The 16,632-nt window shown below is 34.5% G+C and overlaps 1 protein-coding gene and 1 pseudogene across 3 annotated transcripts in view; one reads left to right on the top strand and one right to left on the bottom strand.

Moving 5' to 3' along the window:
• Nucleotides 1-16,632, bottom strand: part of BLTP3B (bridge-like lipid transfer protein family member 3B) — a 116,262-nt gene that overhangs the window by 80,108 nt on the left and 19,522 nt on the right. For all 3 annotated transcript variants that reach the window (XM_036086034.2, XM_078076460.1, XM_078076461.1), the window contains 3 exons: nucleotides 3,951-4,113; nucleotides 2,440-2,478; nucleotides 1,060-1,151 (listed from right to left, as the gene is read on the bottom strand). In XM_036086034.2, coding sequence (XP_035941927.2) covers nucleotides 1,060-1,151; nucleotides 2,440-2,478; nucleotides 3,951-4,113 — 294 coding nt within the window. The remainder of the gene's footprint in view (nucleotides 1-1,059; nucleotides 1,152-2,439; nucleotides 2,479-3,950; nucleotides 4,114-16,632) is intronic.
• Nucleotides 5,329-5,768, top strand: LOC118531815 (large ribosomal subunit protein uL24 pseudogene; annotated as a pseudogene).

Below are 16,632 nucleotides of genomic sequence, written 5' to 3' on the forward strand. Positions count from 1 at the left end.
GATTTTATTTTTAAGTAATCTCTATACCCAACATGGGGCTCAAACTTACAATTCCAAGATCAATAGCCACATGCTCTACCAACTGAGCCAGCCAGGCACCCCATGTACGTTCATTCCAAAGAAGAGTTTTATCATTGGTTTGACATAGCACCCGAATTCTATAAAATGTTCAGGGCTGCTGCGTTCTACAACTTGAGGAGGCACTAATCACATTAAAATCTATGTGAACATTTTACATGAATAGGTGCACAAAAATTAGTGCAGAAATCCTGCCTTAAGAAAATGATATATAGTATGAAAGCCAAATTTAATGACCGCAATAATAAACAGGCAATTTTTTAAAGATCTATTTTTTAAGGGGCGCCTGGGTGGCTCAGTTGGTTAAGTGTCTGACTTCGCCTAAGGTCATGATCTTGGGAGTCCTGGGATCCAGCACTACATCAGGCTTCCCACTCAGCAGGGAGTCTGCTTGTCCCTCTGCCCCTCCCCCTGCTTGTGCCCTCGCGCTCACTCTCTCAAATATATAAATAAAATCTTAAAAAAAAAATCTATTTTTTTAACATCTAACTTTTTAAGACTGCAAAATGGCCCCCAAGCTTCTACTTTATTAGCACCTAATTTTATCTATGAAAATCCAATTTATATAAAGTGTGAACATTCTATATTTCATGAATTTTAGAGTAACCCAAAAGGCCTATAATTTTTTAGGACATCAACTTAACCCGTAAGAGTCATAAAAGTTCCACTGATGCATAGAATAAATGAGAGGCAAAGAAACTATTCAGAGACTAAGATATTATCTGATTTATAGGATGTTTTTGGTTGATCATTACTATTTAATATCAAGGAAAGCAAGATGAATAAAAGAGGCTAAAAATCAATTCTACAACTTTGGCAACGTAATACCAAAACTGCAAGATATGATGGGAAAAGGTGACTGAAATAGAAACTGTCTGAGGTTAGGAAATTTTATTTTATGTTCCATTACTACAGATAACAGAGCTGACTACAGAAAAGAACTCCCTTTGCAAGTCATGCAGATTAATGGAAATAGCTTACCTTTGTCCTGAAGCAGTTGCAATTGGTGATGGGCCATTAGGATTTCGTGGTTCTTCACATGTACTCATTTCCATTATTACTTTATCCAGGGACTAATAAAAATACATTAAAAATTTAAAAATTAGGTATTTTATGAAAATATCATGTAACACTATTTTCTCTTTCATTTCTTTAGGAACAACGTAAACAGTAAGTAAGCGGAGTCACTTTAAATGTCTCTCTAAAAGTCTAAAAAGACAAATACCAAAACAGAAAATGTGCTCAGTCCTTTCTCAAGGCATCTGATAAAAAAGCTGTGGGCATCTAGGAGTATGAGACAAAAATACTACAAGTAGCCATATGCTGCTGAAATCATCAGATTTTACAGAAGTGCAATCTCTAATTCCAGAATGTATGATATTATTAATTGCTAAATGAGATTATATATTAATGAATGGGATTTAAGTAGCTGTAAAAGCTTATCCCAATCTAAGACTTGAGATTTAAGACACGCAACACTGAAAAATATGAAATATGCAAGAAATGTGAAAAAATAAACATTGCCATAATGAAAAAATGTCTTTCAAGCTAACAGTTTTGCTTGAAGATCAAATGTCCTTAGTAGTCATCACTAACACAACTCAGTCATTCTTCATTCTCTATTTTAATATAGCATTTATTATCTGAAATTGTCTTGTTTACTTGTTTGTTGGTGGTCTCCTCTATAAAAATATTAAGTTCCCTCAGGGCACAGGGAGGGTGCTCAATAAATATATGTGGAATGAATGAATCAATAAATGACCAAATGACCAATCTTTCTTCAATTTTCCATAAAAAAGGAAAGTAGGAGGCTCAGTTGGTTAAGCATCTGCCTTCGCCCCTCAGGTCATGATCCCAGGGTCCTGAGATCAAGCCCCTCTGGGCTCCCTGCTCAGCGGGGAGTCGGTTTATCCCTCTCCCTCTGCCCCTCCCCACCCCACTCTTGTGTATGTGTGTGTGCTCTCTTTCAAATAAATAAATAATAAAATCTAAAAAAAAAAAAAAGGAAAGTATATTCAGGTGCATATTATTTAATTTAGTAGATCACTAAATCAGAAACACAGTTTGAATTAAATGTTACTAAAACTGTCATAGTATGTCAATAAAGAGCTAAATGATACAATAAAAATATAACAACTTAGAACATAATACATCTGAAAAATTTTAAAGGACCCTCCCATTTTAAAACTCAAACTTCTCATTTAAGGGCTGAAAAAACTAAGTACCATCCAAATAAAATGAAAGCCAATCTGTAGAAAAGCCAGAAGACCGTGCTTCTATGAAACAAAAGATTAATATTAGCAGAATAGTTAGATCATATGCATATATAAATGTTTATTTCTGAGGCAAGTCAGAACTCACCAAACAGATGGGATGTGTTTTCAATTTTGTCCATGGAATCTACCAAAAAAAACAAACAAAATTTTTTTCTTTAAAATCAATCATTAAAAAATAATTTGAAACAGCAATCAACACAGATGTGCTCTAAATATAGTGATAAACATACCAAATTCTATCAGATGACTTTTTCTCAAATTGCAAAGTAATAAACTGAGCAACTCACTTAGACTCTTGAAATTAGATGTACCTATTTTATATAAGAAAAGACTACTAATCATATTTTCTTAGTTATCTTTTAAAATAAGAATTTTAGGTCCTCATAAGTTTCTTTTTTCCCAGACCTTAAAACACATTTTAACTTCATCATTGATTAATTTAATTTTAAGTAGGCTCCATGCCCAACGTGGGGCTTGAAGTCACGACCCTAAGATTAAGAGTCGCATGCTCTTCTGGTTGAGCCAGCCAGGCACCTCTTTAACTTTGTAATTTAAACTAAGATTTCCCAGCAGAGCATAACCAGTCTTTTATTCATTGAACAGTTTTTTAAATTCTAAAATTCTGACCATGGGATGCCTGGCTGGCTCAGTCTTGGAAGAACATGTGACTCTTGCTCTCAGGGTCATGACTTTAAGCCCCATGTTGGGTGTGGAGATTACTTAAAAATAAAATCTTTAGAAAAAAAATTTTTTAATAAAATAAAATTCTGACCAATCTTTTTGTAGATATTCAAGAAAAACACTAAGGTGAGGCCACTCAGGTAAATGTAGGCAATATCAAATAATAATGTTCAAACATACACTAAAAAGTCACATCTTTATAGATATTTGGGTTAAAGGTCACCATTGAACAATATAGGAACTTTTCTACAATCTTTTCTTTGGAGTCCAATTTTAATTTTATGAAACAGATTACTCATGCAGTATTTCTACTGAGCAGACTCTCAAAAAGACTGGTCTTTAAGAGCAAGAAGTGATATGACATACGATTAGAGTCAAAGGTATGCAGGAATAAATTTTAATAAGGAGGAATAATAATAATAATAAAAGAAAACTTAAAAATCCTTGAGGAAGAAACAAATGAGGAAAAGAAATAAAATTCCAAATAAAAGTACAATGTACAGAATAAGGTAAGGACTGATGGTTTCATGTCTTTATTTGAAATCATGTTTACTTACTACAAATTTAAATTGTCCCTATTAACAATAAATCTTATGAAAAAATATCTTTGAATATATGCCAAATTTAACCAATTATTTTATTAATAACTACTAATACTTCATTTAAATGTTAAAATTAAACTTTAAACAAAAATTAAACTATAAATTAATAATATATTAGCATATGACTTCAATTAAATTTATCTGGCACACATTTACGCAATTACTTAGACATAGGTATTTGTCTTTTTAAATTGTTAATGAAAATGTTTTTTTATAGAACTATCTAAACTAAAATAAAATATTTATTTTAAGAGATAGGAATGAAATAAAAAATGAAAACAGAAAATGATTTGCACAGATATCAAAGTCTCACCCTAATAGATGCTTTATTACAAAAAACTTTGTTGATAGCAAGCCATGTTGGCAAATCCAACATATTCTGGAGCACCTCTTCATCCAACTCCAAATTCTTCAGTTCACCTTCTCCTTTGAGGGTACTTAGATTTATCTTGTCAGGAGATAAATTTTTAGTAAATCTGAAAGAGAATATATATTGACATTCATTTTAGTGTCAGTTACTGTACCCTAGTCATTCTTGCAAATATACAAAGCATTAAAAATAATAGCACCACAAAGAAACACAAAACTTCAGTGACAGGCTCTACTTTAATCCATGTTTTTCAATGAGGTTTTGTTATTGTTTTGATCTCTCTCTTATCCATAGCTCTCTTATACAAAGCCTACAGTGTTTTTAGCATATATTTGAATATCATATTTCTACATACATAAAATTCTGGTTCTTACTGTCTTTCAAATTAATGAATATTTAAGTAACATCCACTTTTCGCCAGGTACTATGCAAGGCAGTGGGGATAGCTCAAGGCCATCCCATAACCACGTGTTGTTCACTTTGCTACAGACCACAGCACAGAAAGGAATATTCCTATTTTACTAACCAACCTACAAGGAAGGTTAAGGGAATAAGGGGACCCTTTAGAAGTAGCAAGAGCAGCTGCTACCCATTCATCATCCCAAGAACAATATCAAAGGATATTAGTACTCCTTTTTAGAATCATCCAGAGATTCCCAGCTTCAGAAACTGACCCAGATCATTCAGGAATAAATTAGAGTACACAAATCTTTTTCTAAAAGGTCTCTGAGGAAAGGGATTATGCAACTCTACTTGGCAGCCTATTTTGGTGTTTTCTACATGAGACTTAAAAATACCAATTACTTATAATCCTAAATTGGCTGTACAAATACCATTTATCCTTTCTGTAGGAGTTAAGATAAATGAAGTAGTAAAGTGCTTAGTAAAAGTGCCAAAAGTCACAAGGGAGACTAGATCCTAAATTCTAATTAAAGAACACAGATTCTCTATGATGAATTAAAAATGAAAATTCTTAAACTTAAGAAAAAAGACTGGAAATAACAATAATAGTTAAAACAATACTGGACATTTTCCAAGGGTTTACTGTGTACCAGGTTCCCTGCATGTAAGCATTACTACTTCATCTAATTCCTACGATAAACCATTAAGGTCAATACTATTTTTATTCCCACTGATTTGATAAGTAAACATAATGAGAAACTAACTTACTTGCCCAATATCACAACTAATAAAGATAACAGTAATAACAACAAATTATACATATACATTAAAGTACTTCCATATACATCATTTTATTTGATCCTTACAACAACCCTAGTTTGTCTCTTTTGCAGCCATTACTGAAGCAACAGCGGCTAAAATGAAGTTCAATCCCTTCGTGACTTCTAACCAGAGCAAGAACCATAAAAGACATTTCAAGGCACCTTCCCACGTTCACAGAAAAATTATGTCTTCTTCCCCTCTTTCCAAAGAGCTGAGACAGAAGTACAACGTTCGATCCATGCTAATCCAAAAGGAGAATGAAGAACAGGTTGTGCAAGGACACTACAAAGGTCAGCAGATTGGCAAAGTAGTCCGGGTTTACAGGAAGAAATACATCATCTACACTGAACGAGTATAGTGAGAGAAGGTGAATAGCACAACTGTCCATGTGGCCATTCACCCTAGCGAGGTGGTTACCACTGGACCAAAAGTGGACGAAGACTACAAAAAGATCCTTGAACATAAAGCCAAAACTTGCCAGGTAGGAAAGGAAAGGGCAAATATAAGAAAGAAACAATTGAGAAGATGCACGAATAAAGTAATGTTATATATGACTTGAAATAAAAACTGTTCAAATGAAAACTATAAATAAATAAAATAACCCTAAAAAAAATGAAAAACTGCTAACTTTGCCCAGGAAGTACTTTTTTCAAAAATGAAACTACCGACAAAATTAACTACCAGCTAACAGGAGTTATCAGCCAGTCTTTTACCTTTTTTGAAACTAATTATTAAAGTAACAAAATATACTGGTTATTCACATGCCCTACACATCAACAAGAATATCAATAAATACACACATGCTTCCTTTCATGCTTCCCACTGACTCTGCACCAGAATTTCTTGAGCCATATTTTATTGGGATTCATATCGTCTCACAGAATGTCAACTGAGAAATACAGAATTCACATTTAACCCATATTTGACCAGTGATGCTGGGTTGTATTATACTGACCACCAATCATGTTTGGTTTAATACTATGATGTTTCCTGACAGGCTTTCACCCTTAATCATATAGGAATGACCTGCCACTACCTCAACGCAGATTATTAGAGCTAGAAGGGAGCATTCACTAAGTACTTACTGAGAATTCACTATTCAGACACATACACTGACAAGCAATACACTCTAGGAGTTCCTGCCTTTGTGCAGTTCTCAGTTCAGTTGGTAGACAGAACACCAAAAACCATGACTAAGAGAGAATACAGTACAGGGTTTTAATCTAGAGCTTCACTGAAAACAGGGACTTTTGAGATGATATTTGAGAATGAGTAGTAGAACTTAACTGGGCAAGGAAAAGAAGGGAGACAGAAGAAAGAGTATTCCAAGCAGAGGGAATAAAACACAAAGAAAGGTTCTCAGGCTGGAGGGAGCATGGTATAAAATAGAACTGCAAGAGGACCAAGAGAGTAGAAGATAAATCAGAAAGGACAAAGGGACTGATTCTACAACGCCTTGACCATTTCATTCAATCATTCATTTAGTAAATCCTAATTGATACCTATAAATTAACAAACAATGGAGATATGACAATGAACAAAACAGATAAAAAATCTGCCTTCATGGGACTTAAAGGGACAGAGTTCTGTGGGGAACGAAAAAATAAGTTAAATACATAGTAAGTCAGATTCTGACTATGGAGGGGAAAAAAAACAAAATAGTAAGATAGCAGGAATAAGCAGAGAACCTTTTAATTTTTAAAAGGATGGACAGGAAAACGCTCAGTGAAAAGATGACATTCGGGCAAAGATCTGAAGGAAGTGAAGGAGGTAGCTATACAAATATCTAGAGGAAGAATGCTCTAGGCCAAGGAAAAGCAAGGGTAAAAACCTGAGGTGGGAAAATGCTTGGCATGTCTGAGGAATAGCAAGAAGGTCAATGTGGCTGGAGAAAAGGAGCAGAAAGGCAAGAGTAAAAGTAAATGAGTTAAGTTAGAGAAATAAGAGGGGCCAGATCACACGGAACCTTTAAAACCACTCTGAGGACTCTGGCTTCTACTCTGAGTAAAAATGAGAGTGACTGGAGATGGTTTGACTAGAATAGGAAACTTTTTTTTTTTTTAAGATTTATTCTTTTTTTATTTGAGGGGGAGAGAGAGAGTGAGTGTGTACATGAGCACAGGGAGAGAGACTCTCTCTGCAGACTCCACGCTGTGTGTGGAGCCCAACACAGGGTTTGATCTCAAGATCCTGATATCATGACCTGAGCTGAAATCAAGAGTCAGACGCTCAACCAACTCAGCCACCCAGGTGCCCCTGGAAACTTTAATTTTCAAAGGTTCACTCCATTGAGAATATATGAAAGGGAGGACGTGGACAGAAGCAGGCAGCCCAGATAGGAAGTTACTGCAATAATCCAGGTAAGAGAAGAGCTGCCCTGGATCAAGATGGAAGAGTAAAAAGTGATAGAAAGGGAAAAGTCGAGAGAGATTCTGAAAGTAAAGCCAACAGGATTTGATTGTACAGAATGACGTCAAGGATGACTTCCAAGGTGTTTAGTCTGAGTATACGGAAGGATAGAGTTACCATTTATCAGGGTTAAGAAACAGAGGGAGAAATAAGTTTGGGATTAAGGATCAGAATTTAGGCTTTGAATAGTTTAATTAAGAGATGCCCATTAGATATCCAATAAGAGATGCCAATTACGTAAATATTCAAATCTCATTCAGTAGCTGCAGATACAAATTTGGTGATCACCAATGTTAGAGATGGTATCTATAGTTGCAAGATGGAGACAGAAAATTAAATGGCTCAAGGACTGTGGTCAGAGACCACTAAGAAGCCAAGAAATGTGAAAGAAACCAATAAAGGAGATTACAAAAGAGGAACCAGTAAGGCAGGAGAGAAACCAGGTTGCTTTAGAGTTTTGTTTTCTTTATTAAGGCAAGAGAACTCAGCAAGCTTATATGTTGGTGACAATGATGCAGAAAAAAAGAAAACTACTGATGGTACAGTAAGGACAGACAACTGCTAGAGCAAAATCCATGATTAGAAGACAGCAGATATAGTATACATGAGGAGGGGGTGGCCTTGAATAGCTCTGACATTGGAAAGCATGTTAATACTCTACATATGTAAAAATAAAATGAGAAAGAACGAGAAGAGGGGAAGCACCTAAAGCTGAAATCAACCTGAAACAAATAACCTAATTATATTTCAAAAATACTATAAGCATATTTAAAGGGAAGAGGAAGAGAGGAAGGACAGACAGAGGGACAGATGGGCAAAGACTAATCTGAGTAACCAACATTTGACTATATATCCTTAGTGCTGGGCAAGAAGGGATGTAAGGGTGTGTGTGTGTGCATATGGGAGGGGTTAGTGAAGAAATCAAGCAACATCTTGACCGGGTATATACAAGAATGTTCATCTCAATGACATTTACAAAGGGAAAAAAGTGAAAGCACTTAAATGTCCAAAGGGAAATAATCTCTTTAATTATATCATGCTACATACATATCAAGTAATATGTCTTGCCAACCATATAAAGAAAATGCTTATATTATAGTGAAAATTTGAGGTTTAAACTTACATACTGTGATTTCAATTATGTAAAAAATACATTATAAAATGTCAAATATCAAGAGTACCTATGATTGGTAAGATTTTAGACTTCTTCGTCTTTATACTTTCCTATATGTTTAAGTGTTCTAATAAGGAGCGTATGTCACTTTTATAAAGACAAAAGTTCATCAAAAACCCAAAAAGACAGGCCTGGCAAGAGTAAAAGTGAAAGATGGAAAGATTAAAATTCATGTCATTAACAAGAAATTCTACCTTCAATTTAGTTCTTATTAAAGGGAGAACATCTACAAAGAGCATGGGCCTTAAAGTCAGACAAGTAAGTCTAAATTCCTGTTAGCCACTTACTGTGGTACCTCTGTGCCTCAGTTTGCTCATCTATAAAATGGGGAAAATAATACCAACCTCAAACAGTTTTAGTAAGGATTAAAGATAATACATAAAGCATCTGGTACAAAACAGATATCCAAATAAGAGTTCTCTTTTTCCTTCCCTTTTTTTATTTAGATTAAATTATGGACACATTGATTATAGTTTAAACTAAAGCAAAATCAAAAGTTCATGCTTACCCAAATAGGACTTCAAATGGTCAAGTTATAGAGCTAATCTGGAAAACATATTAATACTGCTCATCTATTGAACTATTTAAATAGAAAGCAGAAGATATAATGGTAACTTACATTCACAGCTATTAAACAGCTTATTCCCTACATTGGATAAACAGTGCATATATCAAATTATTTATCTTCCATTATTCATGTTAGGCTTTAATTTTCATGTATTTTCATTCTGCACAAATGTGCCCCATTTATTAATATAATTACGTTTCTTGCAAAAACAGAAACTGGAGGATGATTCTTCAGCCACACTTTTCATAACTTAACTGATAAAGGAAAAGCAGACTGTAAGTGTATACGAGGCAAACAAAGGGAGGGAAACTCACAAAAGAGCATTAAGGCTTGGAAGAGGTATTTTTCTACCTATACTTTTTCCAAGTGTTGCTACAGCTCTTCGAACTAAATTGCCATATGAAATCCCCAGATAATTGTATTACTCTACTGAATATTATAATTGAGAAGGGCCTGATCCTAAAGAGAATAAACTGTTATCTGAAATAAACCACTTCCACTCACTAAAGAACCATTTAAAGCTCTGAAGAGTTATATAAACATTTTAAAACCAAACTTTTAAAAATAGGGCAGAAATTTAAGTCAATGAATTAAACTTCTGAATAATTATTTTTTTACTTAAGATAAAAGGGAGGGGTGGGAGAAACGAAGCATAACATAGATACAAAACCAAAGTAGCTGTTAACAAAGACTCAAAACGAGGATAAAGGAGAAAGCTGATTGACCTGAATATATCAAAGTCACAACAGCACAGAAGAAAGTCATACGATATGTAAAAAAAGGGCACAACTTTTACTGATTTTTTTTTTTAATTCAGAAACACACTCTTTCATTACTATGTACATTATGGCATGCAAAGAGGTTTATTTTAAAATAAACGTATCCTTCACTCTAAGATTAGTATTCTATGAAATAAATTTTAGTGTGAATGTGTATATTTTATTGGTTAACTTTTACCATCTTTTTAACAATGTAACAACTTGAAAACATACTTCAAACATGAAAACAGGCTTCCATTTTATCCAAAATCTTCTTTAATTACACATAATACATGAAAATACATTTACTAGTTTTTTCAGTATTAACAACAGAAATAGCTAACTAGAGGAATAAAATTTCCAGGCAAATGGAAAGAATGCACTTGACTTAGGTTATGCATTTTAGAACCAATACATAATTATTAGAGTCTAAATTACATGCAAAGCACTGTGCTAAGTAGACTTAAGTCCATAATCAAAGATTTATAATTTGCTAAAGGTTAACAGGCCATAAATGCAGAAAAAGTTAAGAATTCCAGCTCTGCAAGAATAAAAATGCCACTTACTACTCAACTTCTCTATACCTCAGTTTCCTTATCTGTGAAATGGCGATAACAAAATAATACCTGCTTTCACGGGGCTGTTTTGATGATTAACTGGGTTAGAATATGTAAAATGCTAGGAACTGTCCCTAATACACAGGAAAACTCAGTGTTAGCTATTTATTACTAATACAAAGACACAGGTTAAATGGGAATATGAACACAGAGACCTGATATAACCAGTGGTAAAATTTTTCCAAAAAAAAATTGGGGGTCTTGATAAAACACTAAGTATGCAGATCATAAATCAAAAAGCATAAATTTTATATCTAATGTTACTATAAATTTTAGTCATGATTTACTTGAACTTTCATCAGATCCATTCTATAGCTACATCATTAAAACAAAGATAATACAGTTGTTTTATTTGCTAAAGCAACCTGAAACAGATTTCTCAAATGTACCATCTCCGGGTTAAATACACTTATTAGAATCATAAAATCTTAGAGCTCAAAAGAATCTTAACACAGTTATAAACCCTTTTCTGACCTAGTTACCTACCTTCTTCTACACTTACTTCTTTGCATTCAAATATTAAAACCCCGGGACATTCTTTTCAAACCTCATCAGTAAATATGCATCTCTTGAGTTATTCACCTTGTCCTGAAATTGTTTATGGTTCCTGTTATTGTACATGTTATTAAAGGTTCACATCAGTGCCTACTATTCTTCTAAACTTAGTAACTGGCTCTGCTACTTCATAATTATTTTCTTAAATAACAGCTGTAACTAGAAATAATCATTTTTATTCTGTGATATTTCATGCTATAGCCTGAACAACTAGGTTTTACAGGGAATTTAACAATGCATGTTAAACTGTTTGATTATGAAACTTACAGTAGGCACTTGCAATCTGAAGTTCCTAGATGGACTTCAAGGGGTCCAAGATATTTTAGATATTTTATCATATTTTCAAATGGGGCTTTTAGAAACAAAAAAAGGCTAATTAAGAACCACTGACTTAAAGAAAAAGGATTAATTTTAACCGTCCAGAAAATAAAATTACTTCAGTATTATAAGTTGGTTTTCAATACCATTATCATTTAATATAATTAACTTGTTATTAATAAACAAACCCCTCTTAGGGTGGCTGCCCAGCTACCAGTGATTCCATCTTCCCAGAGAAAGGCTATAAATACAGGAGAAAAGTGTACACCTAAGACATACTTCCTTGGGTACAGGTGATTGATCTAGAAGTTGAAAAGGCATCTAGGCTGTTTAATCAGATTCTTTCCTTCAGAAATCTGAAACTACAACACTTAGTATCAAGATGACAAATAATAAAGGAATATGAGTGCCAGAGAAACACAGATCCAATACGTTAGAACTTAAAGATACCATAACGATTCTTCTCCCATCACTGCTCCATTCTCCTAAATTGGGCCCAATTCAAACCTATGAAATGAACTAGTAATTGACATCACTAGCTAGTATCTCAAGACCGTGCATCCCTATGAGGATTAAATTCTCACTGTATATGAAGAGCTATTATAAGAATATATGTAAGAATTATCTTTGTTTAAGCAAATTTAATAACTTTTCCTTGATTTTATTCAAAACAGTATTTCTAGAAGAGAACAAAGTACCTTAAGACCACATTAAAGTCATACAAGAGAGGATGTTTCTGGAGAGACTTCCCAAAATCTGAAAGACTACCAAGTCCTTTGGCTGGGAACATTAAGTTACTAATCTGCAACTAATCACATCCTTTCATAGTCCATGGGTTTCATCATGCAGATGTAAACATCACTCCACTCAAAACTAAGAAACAGGGGCGCCTGGGTGGCTCAATTTGTTAAGTGAGCGACTCTTGATTTCGGCTCAGGTCCTGGGATTGAGCCCCACGTCGGGCTCTGCACTCAGCATGGAGTCTGCTTGAGATTATCTCTCCGTCCCCATCTGCCCTCCCGCTCGTTCTCTCTCTCAAGTAAATAAATAAATCTTAAAAAAAAAATAAATGGATGAGGCTTTTCTAAAGAAACCCGTATTTCCTCATTTTCTCCATTATCTAACCCCATTTTTTCACCCCCGTTGTACCTCTTTTAATCTGGCACTCTCCTCTTGGGGCTACTTGCTTTCTTGCCCTACTCTATGCCTTATTATCTTCAGGGACAAAAAGTGAACTAGCTAATTTGAAAAATGTTGATATAAGTTAGGTCAAGAAATACACTTTATGTTACAGCGTAGTACATACAGACACACACACACAATTAAGATGAAAATTTCACAGAACAATAGTTTAATACAGTCTGATATTTTCTATTCTATTTCATTATTTTAAAATAGTGATCCCAGGGAGCCTGGGTGGCTCAGTCAGTTAAATAGGTGACTCTTGATTTCAACTCAGGTCATGATCTCAGGGTTGTGAGACTGAGCCCCGCGTCAGGCTCTCTCTCCCTCTACCCCTCCCCCAACAATGCACACACATGCGCTCTCTCTCGCTCTCTCTCAATAAATCTTCAAAAAATAAAATACAATTACAAGGTGCCACACAGATTTCACAAGGTAAGCTATAACTCACAGCTTAACAAAAAATATATAAGAAGTTCATCATGACCAAGTATGAAGATCGGTTTCACATTCAAAAATCAACCAGTGTAATACACCATATTAAAAAGTAAAATCGCATGATGATCTCAATAGAGACATAAAAAAGCACATAAAAAAGTTAACACCATACATGGAAAAATAATTCTCAACAAACTAGGAACAGAAGAGAAGCTCCTCCAAACTACAAAGGACATCTATGAAAATCCTACAGCTAAAATCATACTTAAAGATGGAAGACTAAAACGTTTTATCCCTAAGACAGAGACAAGACAAGGATATCTGCTCTTACCACTTCTATTCAGCATTGTATTGGAGGTTCTAGCCAACACAATAAGGCAAGAAAAAAAAAAGACATTCTGTTCAGAAAAGAAGTAAAACTGCCTTTTTTCCCAAACGACATGATCATCTGTGCAGAAAACCATACAGAATCCTCTAAAAAGCTATCAGAACTAATAAATGAGTGTAGCAAGGTTATAGGATATAAGAGCAATATAAAAAATAAAATCAATTGAAGAGACACAGGAACCAAATGAAAGCACTCCTAATGACTAAAGCTGGAACAATTTGGGCAACAAAATAAATTATTAGATTATAACTCAAAATATAAAATAAATATACCTGAGTATATATAGATATAAAAACATGATTGAATAAATAACTGGGAGAGAAGAGATAAATCTCCCATACAGAAAAGTTCCAAATAACTTAAGTTTTCTCTATTCCAACCTCAGGGAAGTGGAACATAACCCTTCATTTCTTTTTTGTGTGTGGCTGCTTTTCTTTCCAAAGTATACAGTATGACAGTGGGCAAAAGAGTAACTTTACAGTTGAGAATCTGACAAAGGCCAACATCAACAATAAGACACGTTGATAGCATGTACTTCTGATATGACATAATAAAAATGGCATTTGACTCTGTGGTCTTCTTGCCAAAAACCCATAACCCATTCTAATCATGAGAAAAACATTATACAAATACTGATTGAGAGACACTGAACAAAATAACCAGTACTACTGAACTCTCAAGATCATCAAAGAGAAGGAAAGTCTGAGAAACTGTCATAGTCGGGAGTCTAAAACAAAATGATGACTAAATATGTGATATTCACAATGAGATCCTGGAAATAAAAAAGGACATTAGGTAAAAAACTTAGGAAATGCGAGCAAAGTACAGGCTATAGTTAACAATAATTTATAAATATAGGTTCATTAATTGCGACAAATGTACCATACTATTTAACATATTAATAAAAGAGATGGGACTCCAATACTACTGAATCCTGTCCTTTTTCAATGTTTTAAAATAGTCCATGAATAGCTAATCCTTAAAATCTGTTTTTCTCAACCATAGAAAATCTGTCATGCATACCTTATTTCAAAGGGGTACATGAAAAGCTCTAGTGATTCATGAAAACTGCTTGAGAGCATAAACCCAAAGCATAACACAGGAGTAAATTCTTATTAAGACTATGAGAAGCCTAGAGTGCCTGGGTGGCTCAGTTGGTTAAGCGACTGCCTTCGGCTCAGGTCATGATCCTGGAGTCCCTGGATCGAGTCCCGCATTGGGCTCCCTGCTCAGCAGGGAGTCTGCTTCTCCCCCTGACCCTCCCCCCTCTCATGTGCTCTCTCTCTCATTCTCTCTCTCTCTCAAATAAATAAATAAAATCTTTAAAAAAAAAAAAAAAGACTATGAGAAGCCTAATAAAAATCTTTGCTACAGGTCTCCAACCAATATTATTTCTTGATTCATAAAATTTTTCAGAATTTCTTATATCCACATTTTTGTTATTAGTAACTTAGCAGAGAGTATTGTGCAGGGGAATACATGGCTACCTTGAAAACTGCTACCCAGAGTAAGTATTTACAAACCTGCCAACCTGGCATTGATTGTTACAGAGTGAATACAAACAAGAAATCCAAAGGCTATCTTCTTTTTCCACAAAAAAAAGTAATTTTAAGACTTTCAGCAGAGAAGTTGACCAGTATATCCTAGTAAAATGAGATGTATGAATAGCATTTTACTGCATTACATGGTAATCCCTCTACAAAAATAAAAAGATCTACAATAAAAGAAATCACACACACACACACACACACACACACATAATAGGGGAGATGGGATGTGAGGTATATGAACACTATACTATCCTTACTGCCTTTCTATCAACCTAAAAGTATTCCCCCCAAAAATATCTTATTTATAAAAATCATTTGAGCTGCATATGGAAGGTTTATCCATTTTGTTGTATGTAAATTTCATTTTTTTAAAAAAGTTATTGCAATAAAAATATCAATTGTTTCCATATCCTAGCAACAATAGGAAACTGAAAATTTTAAAGTACCATTTACACTAGCATAAGTATGAAATTTTTAGGGATAAATCTGACAAAAGGTATACAAGACCTACCGAAAACCAAAAAATGTTGCTGAAATTTTAAAAGACATAAATAAATTGAGGAACACATATGTAGATCAGAAGACTCAATATTTTTTAAGATGTCATTTCTCCTCAAATAGATTTATAGATCCCAAGCAAATACCCAGCAGGCTTTTTGGCAGAAACAGGTTGATTCTGGAATTTATAGGCATATACAAGACGTGGATATCAAACTAATTTTGAAAAAGATGAACAGAGTTGGAGGCCTTGTACCACCAATTTCAAGACTTCTTAAAAAGCTACTGTGGGGGGGGCGCCTGGGTGGCTCAGTCGGTTAAGCACCTGCCTTCAGCTCAGGTCATGATCCCAGGGTCCTGGGATCAAACCAGGCATCAGGCTCCCTTCTCAGCAGAGTCTGCTCCTCCCTTCCCCTCTGCTCCTCCCCCTCCCCCTGCTCCTTCTCTCTCTCTCTCTCTCTCTCAAATAACTAAATAAAATCTTTAAAAAATATATTTAAAAAAAAGTTACAGTGGGGCACATGGCTGGCTCAGTTGGTAGAGCATGAAACTTGATCTCAGGGTCATGACTTCAAGCCCTGCGTTACGCATAGTGCTTACTTTAAAAAACAAACAAACAAAAAAAAACAAAAAAAAAAACTACAGTATTCAAGACGGTTTGAGATTGGTGTAAAGATAGACCCATGAACAATGGAACAAAACAGAGAGTCCTGAAATAGAACCAAATTTATAGTAAGGGGATGTTCAACAAAGTCACAAAAGCAAATCAGTAAGAAAAAGATAGGGGTTCCTGAGTGGCTCAGTCTTGATCTCAGCTGAGGTCTTGATCTCAGGGTTGTGAGCTCAAGCCCGCGTGTAGCTTAAAAAAAAAAAAAAAAGATACTATTTTCAATAAATTGTGTTGGGTGTTGGAACAACTGTATAGCCACAGCCAAAGGAAGAAAAA

This window comes from Halichoerus grypus, chromosome 6, assembly GCF_964656455.1.
Source record: "Halichoerus grypus chromosome 6, mHalGry1.hap1.1, whole genome shotgun sequence".
Classification (NCBI taxonomy): domain Eukaryota; kingdom Metazoa; phylum Chordata; class Mammalia; order Carnivora; family Phocidae; genus Halichoerus; species Halichoerus grypus.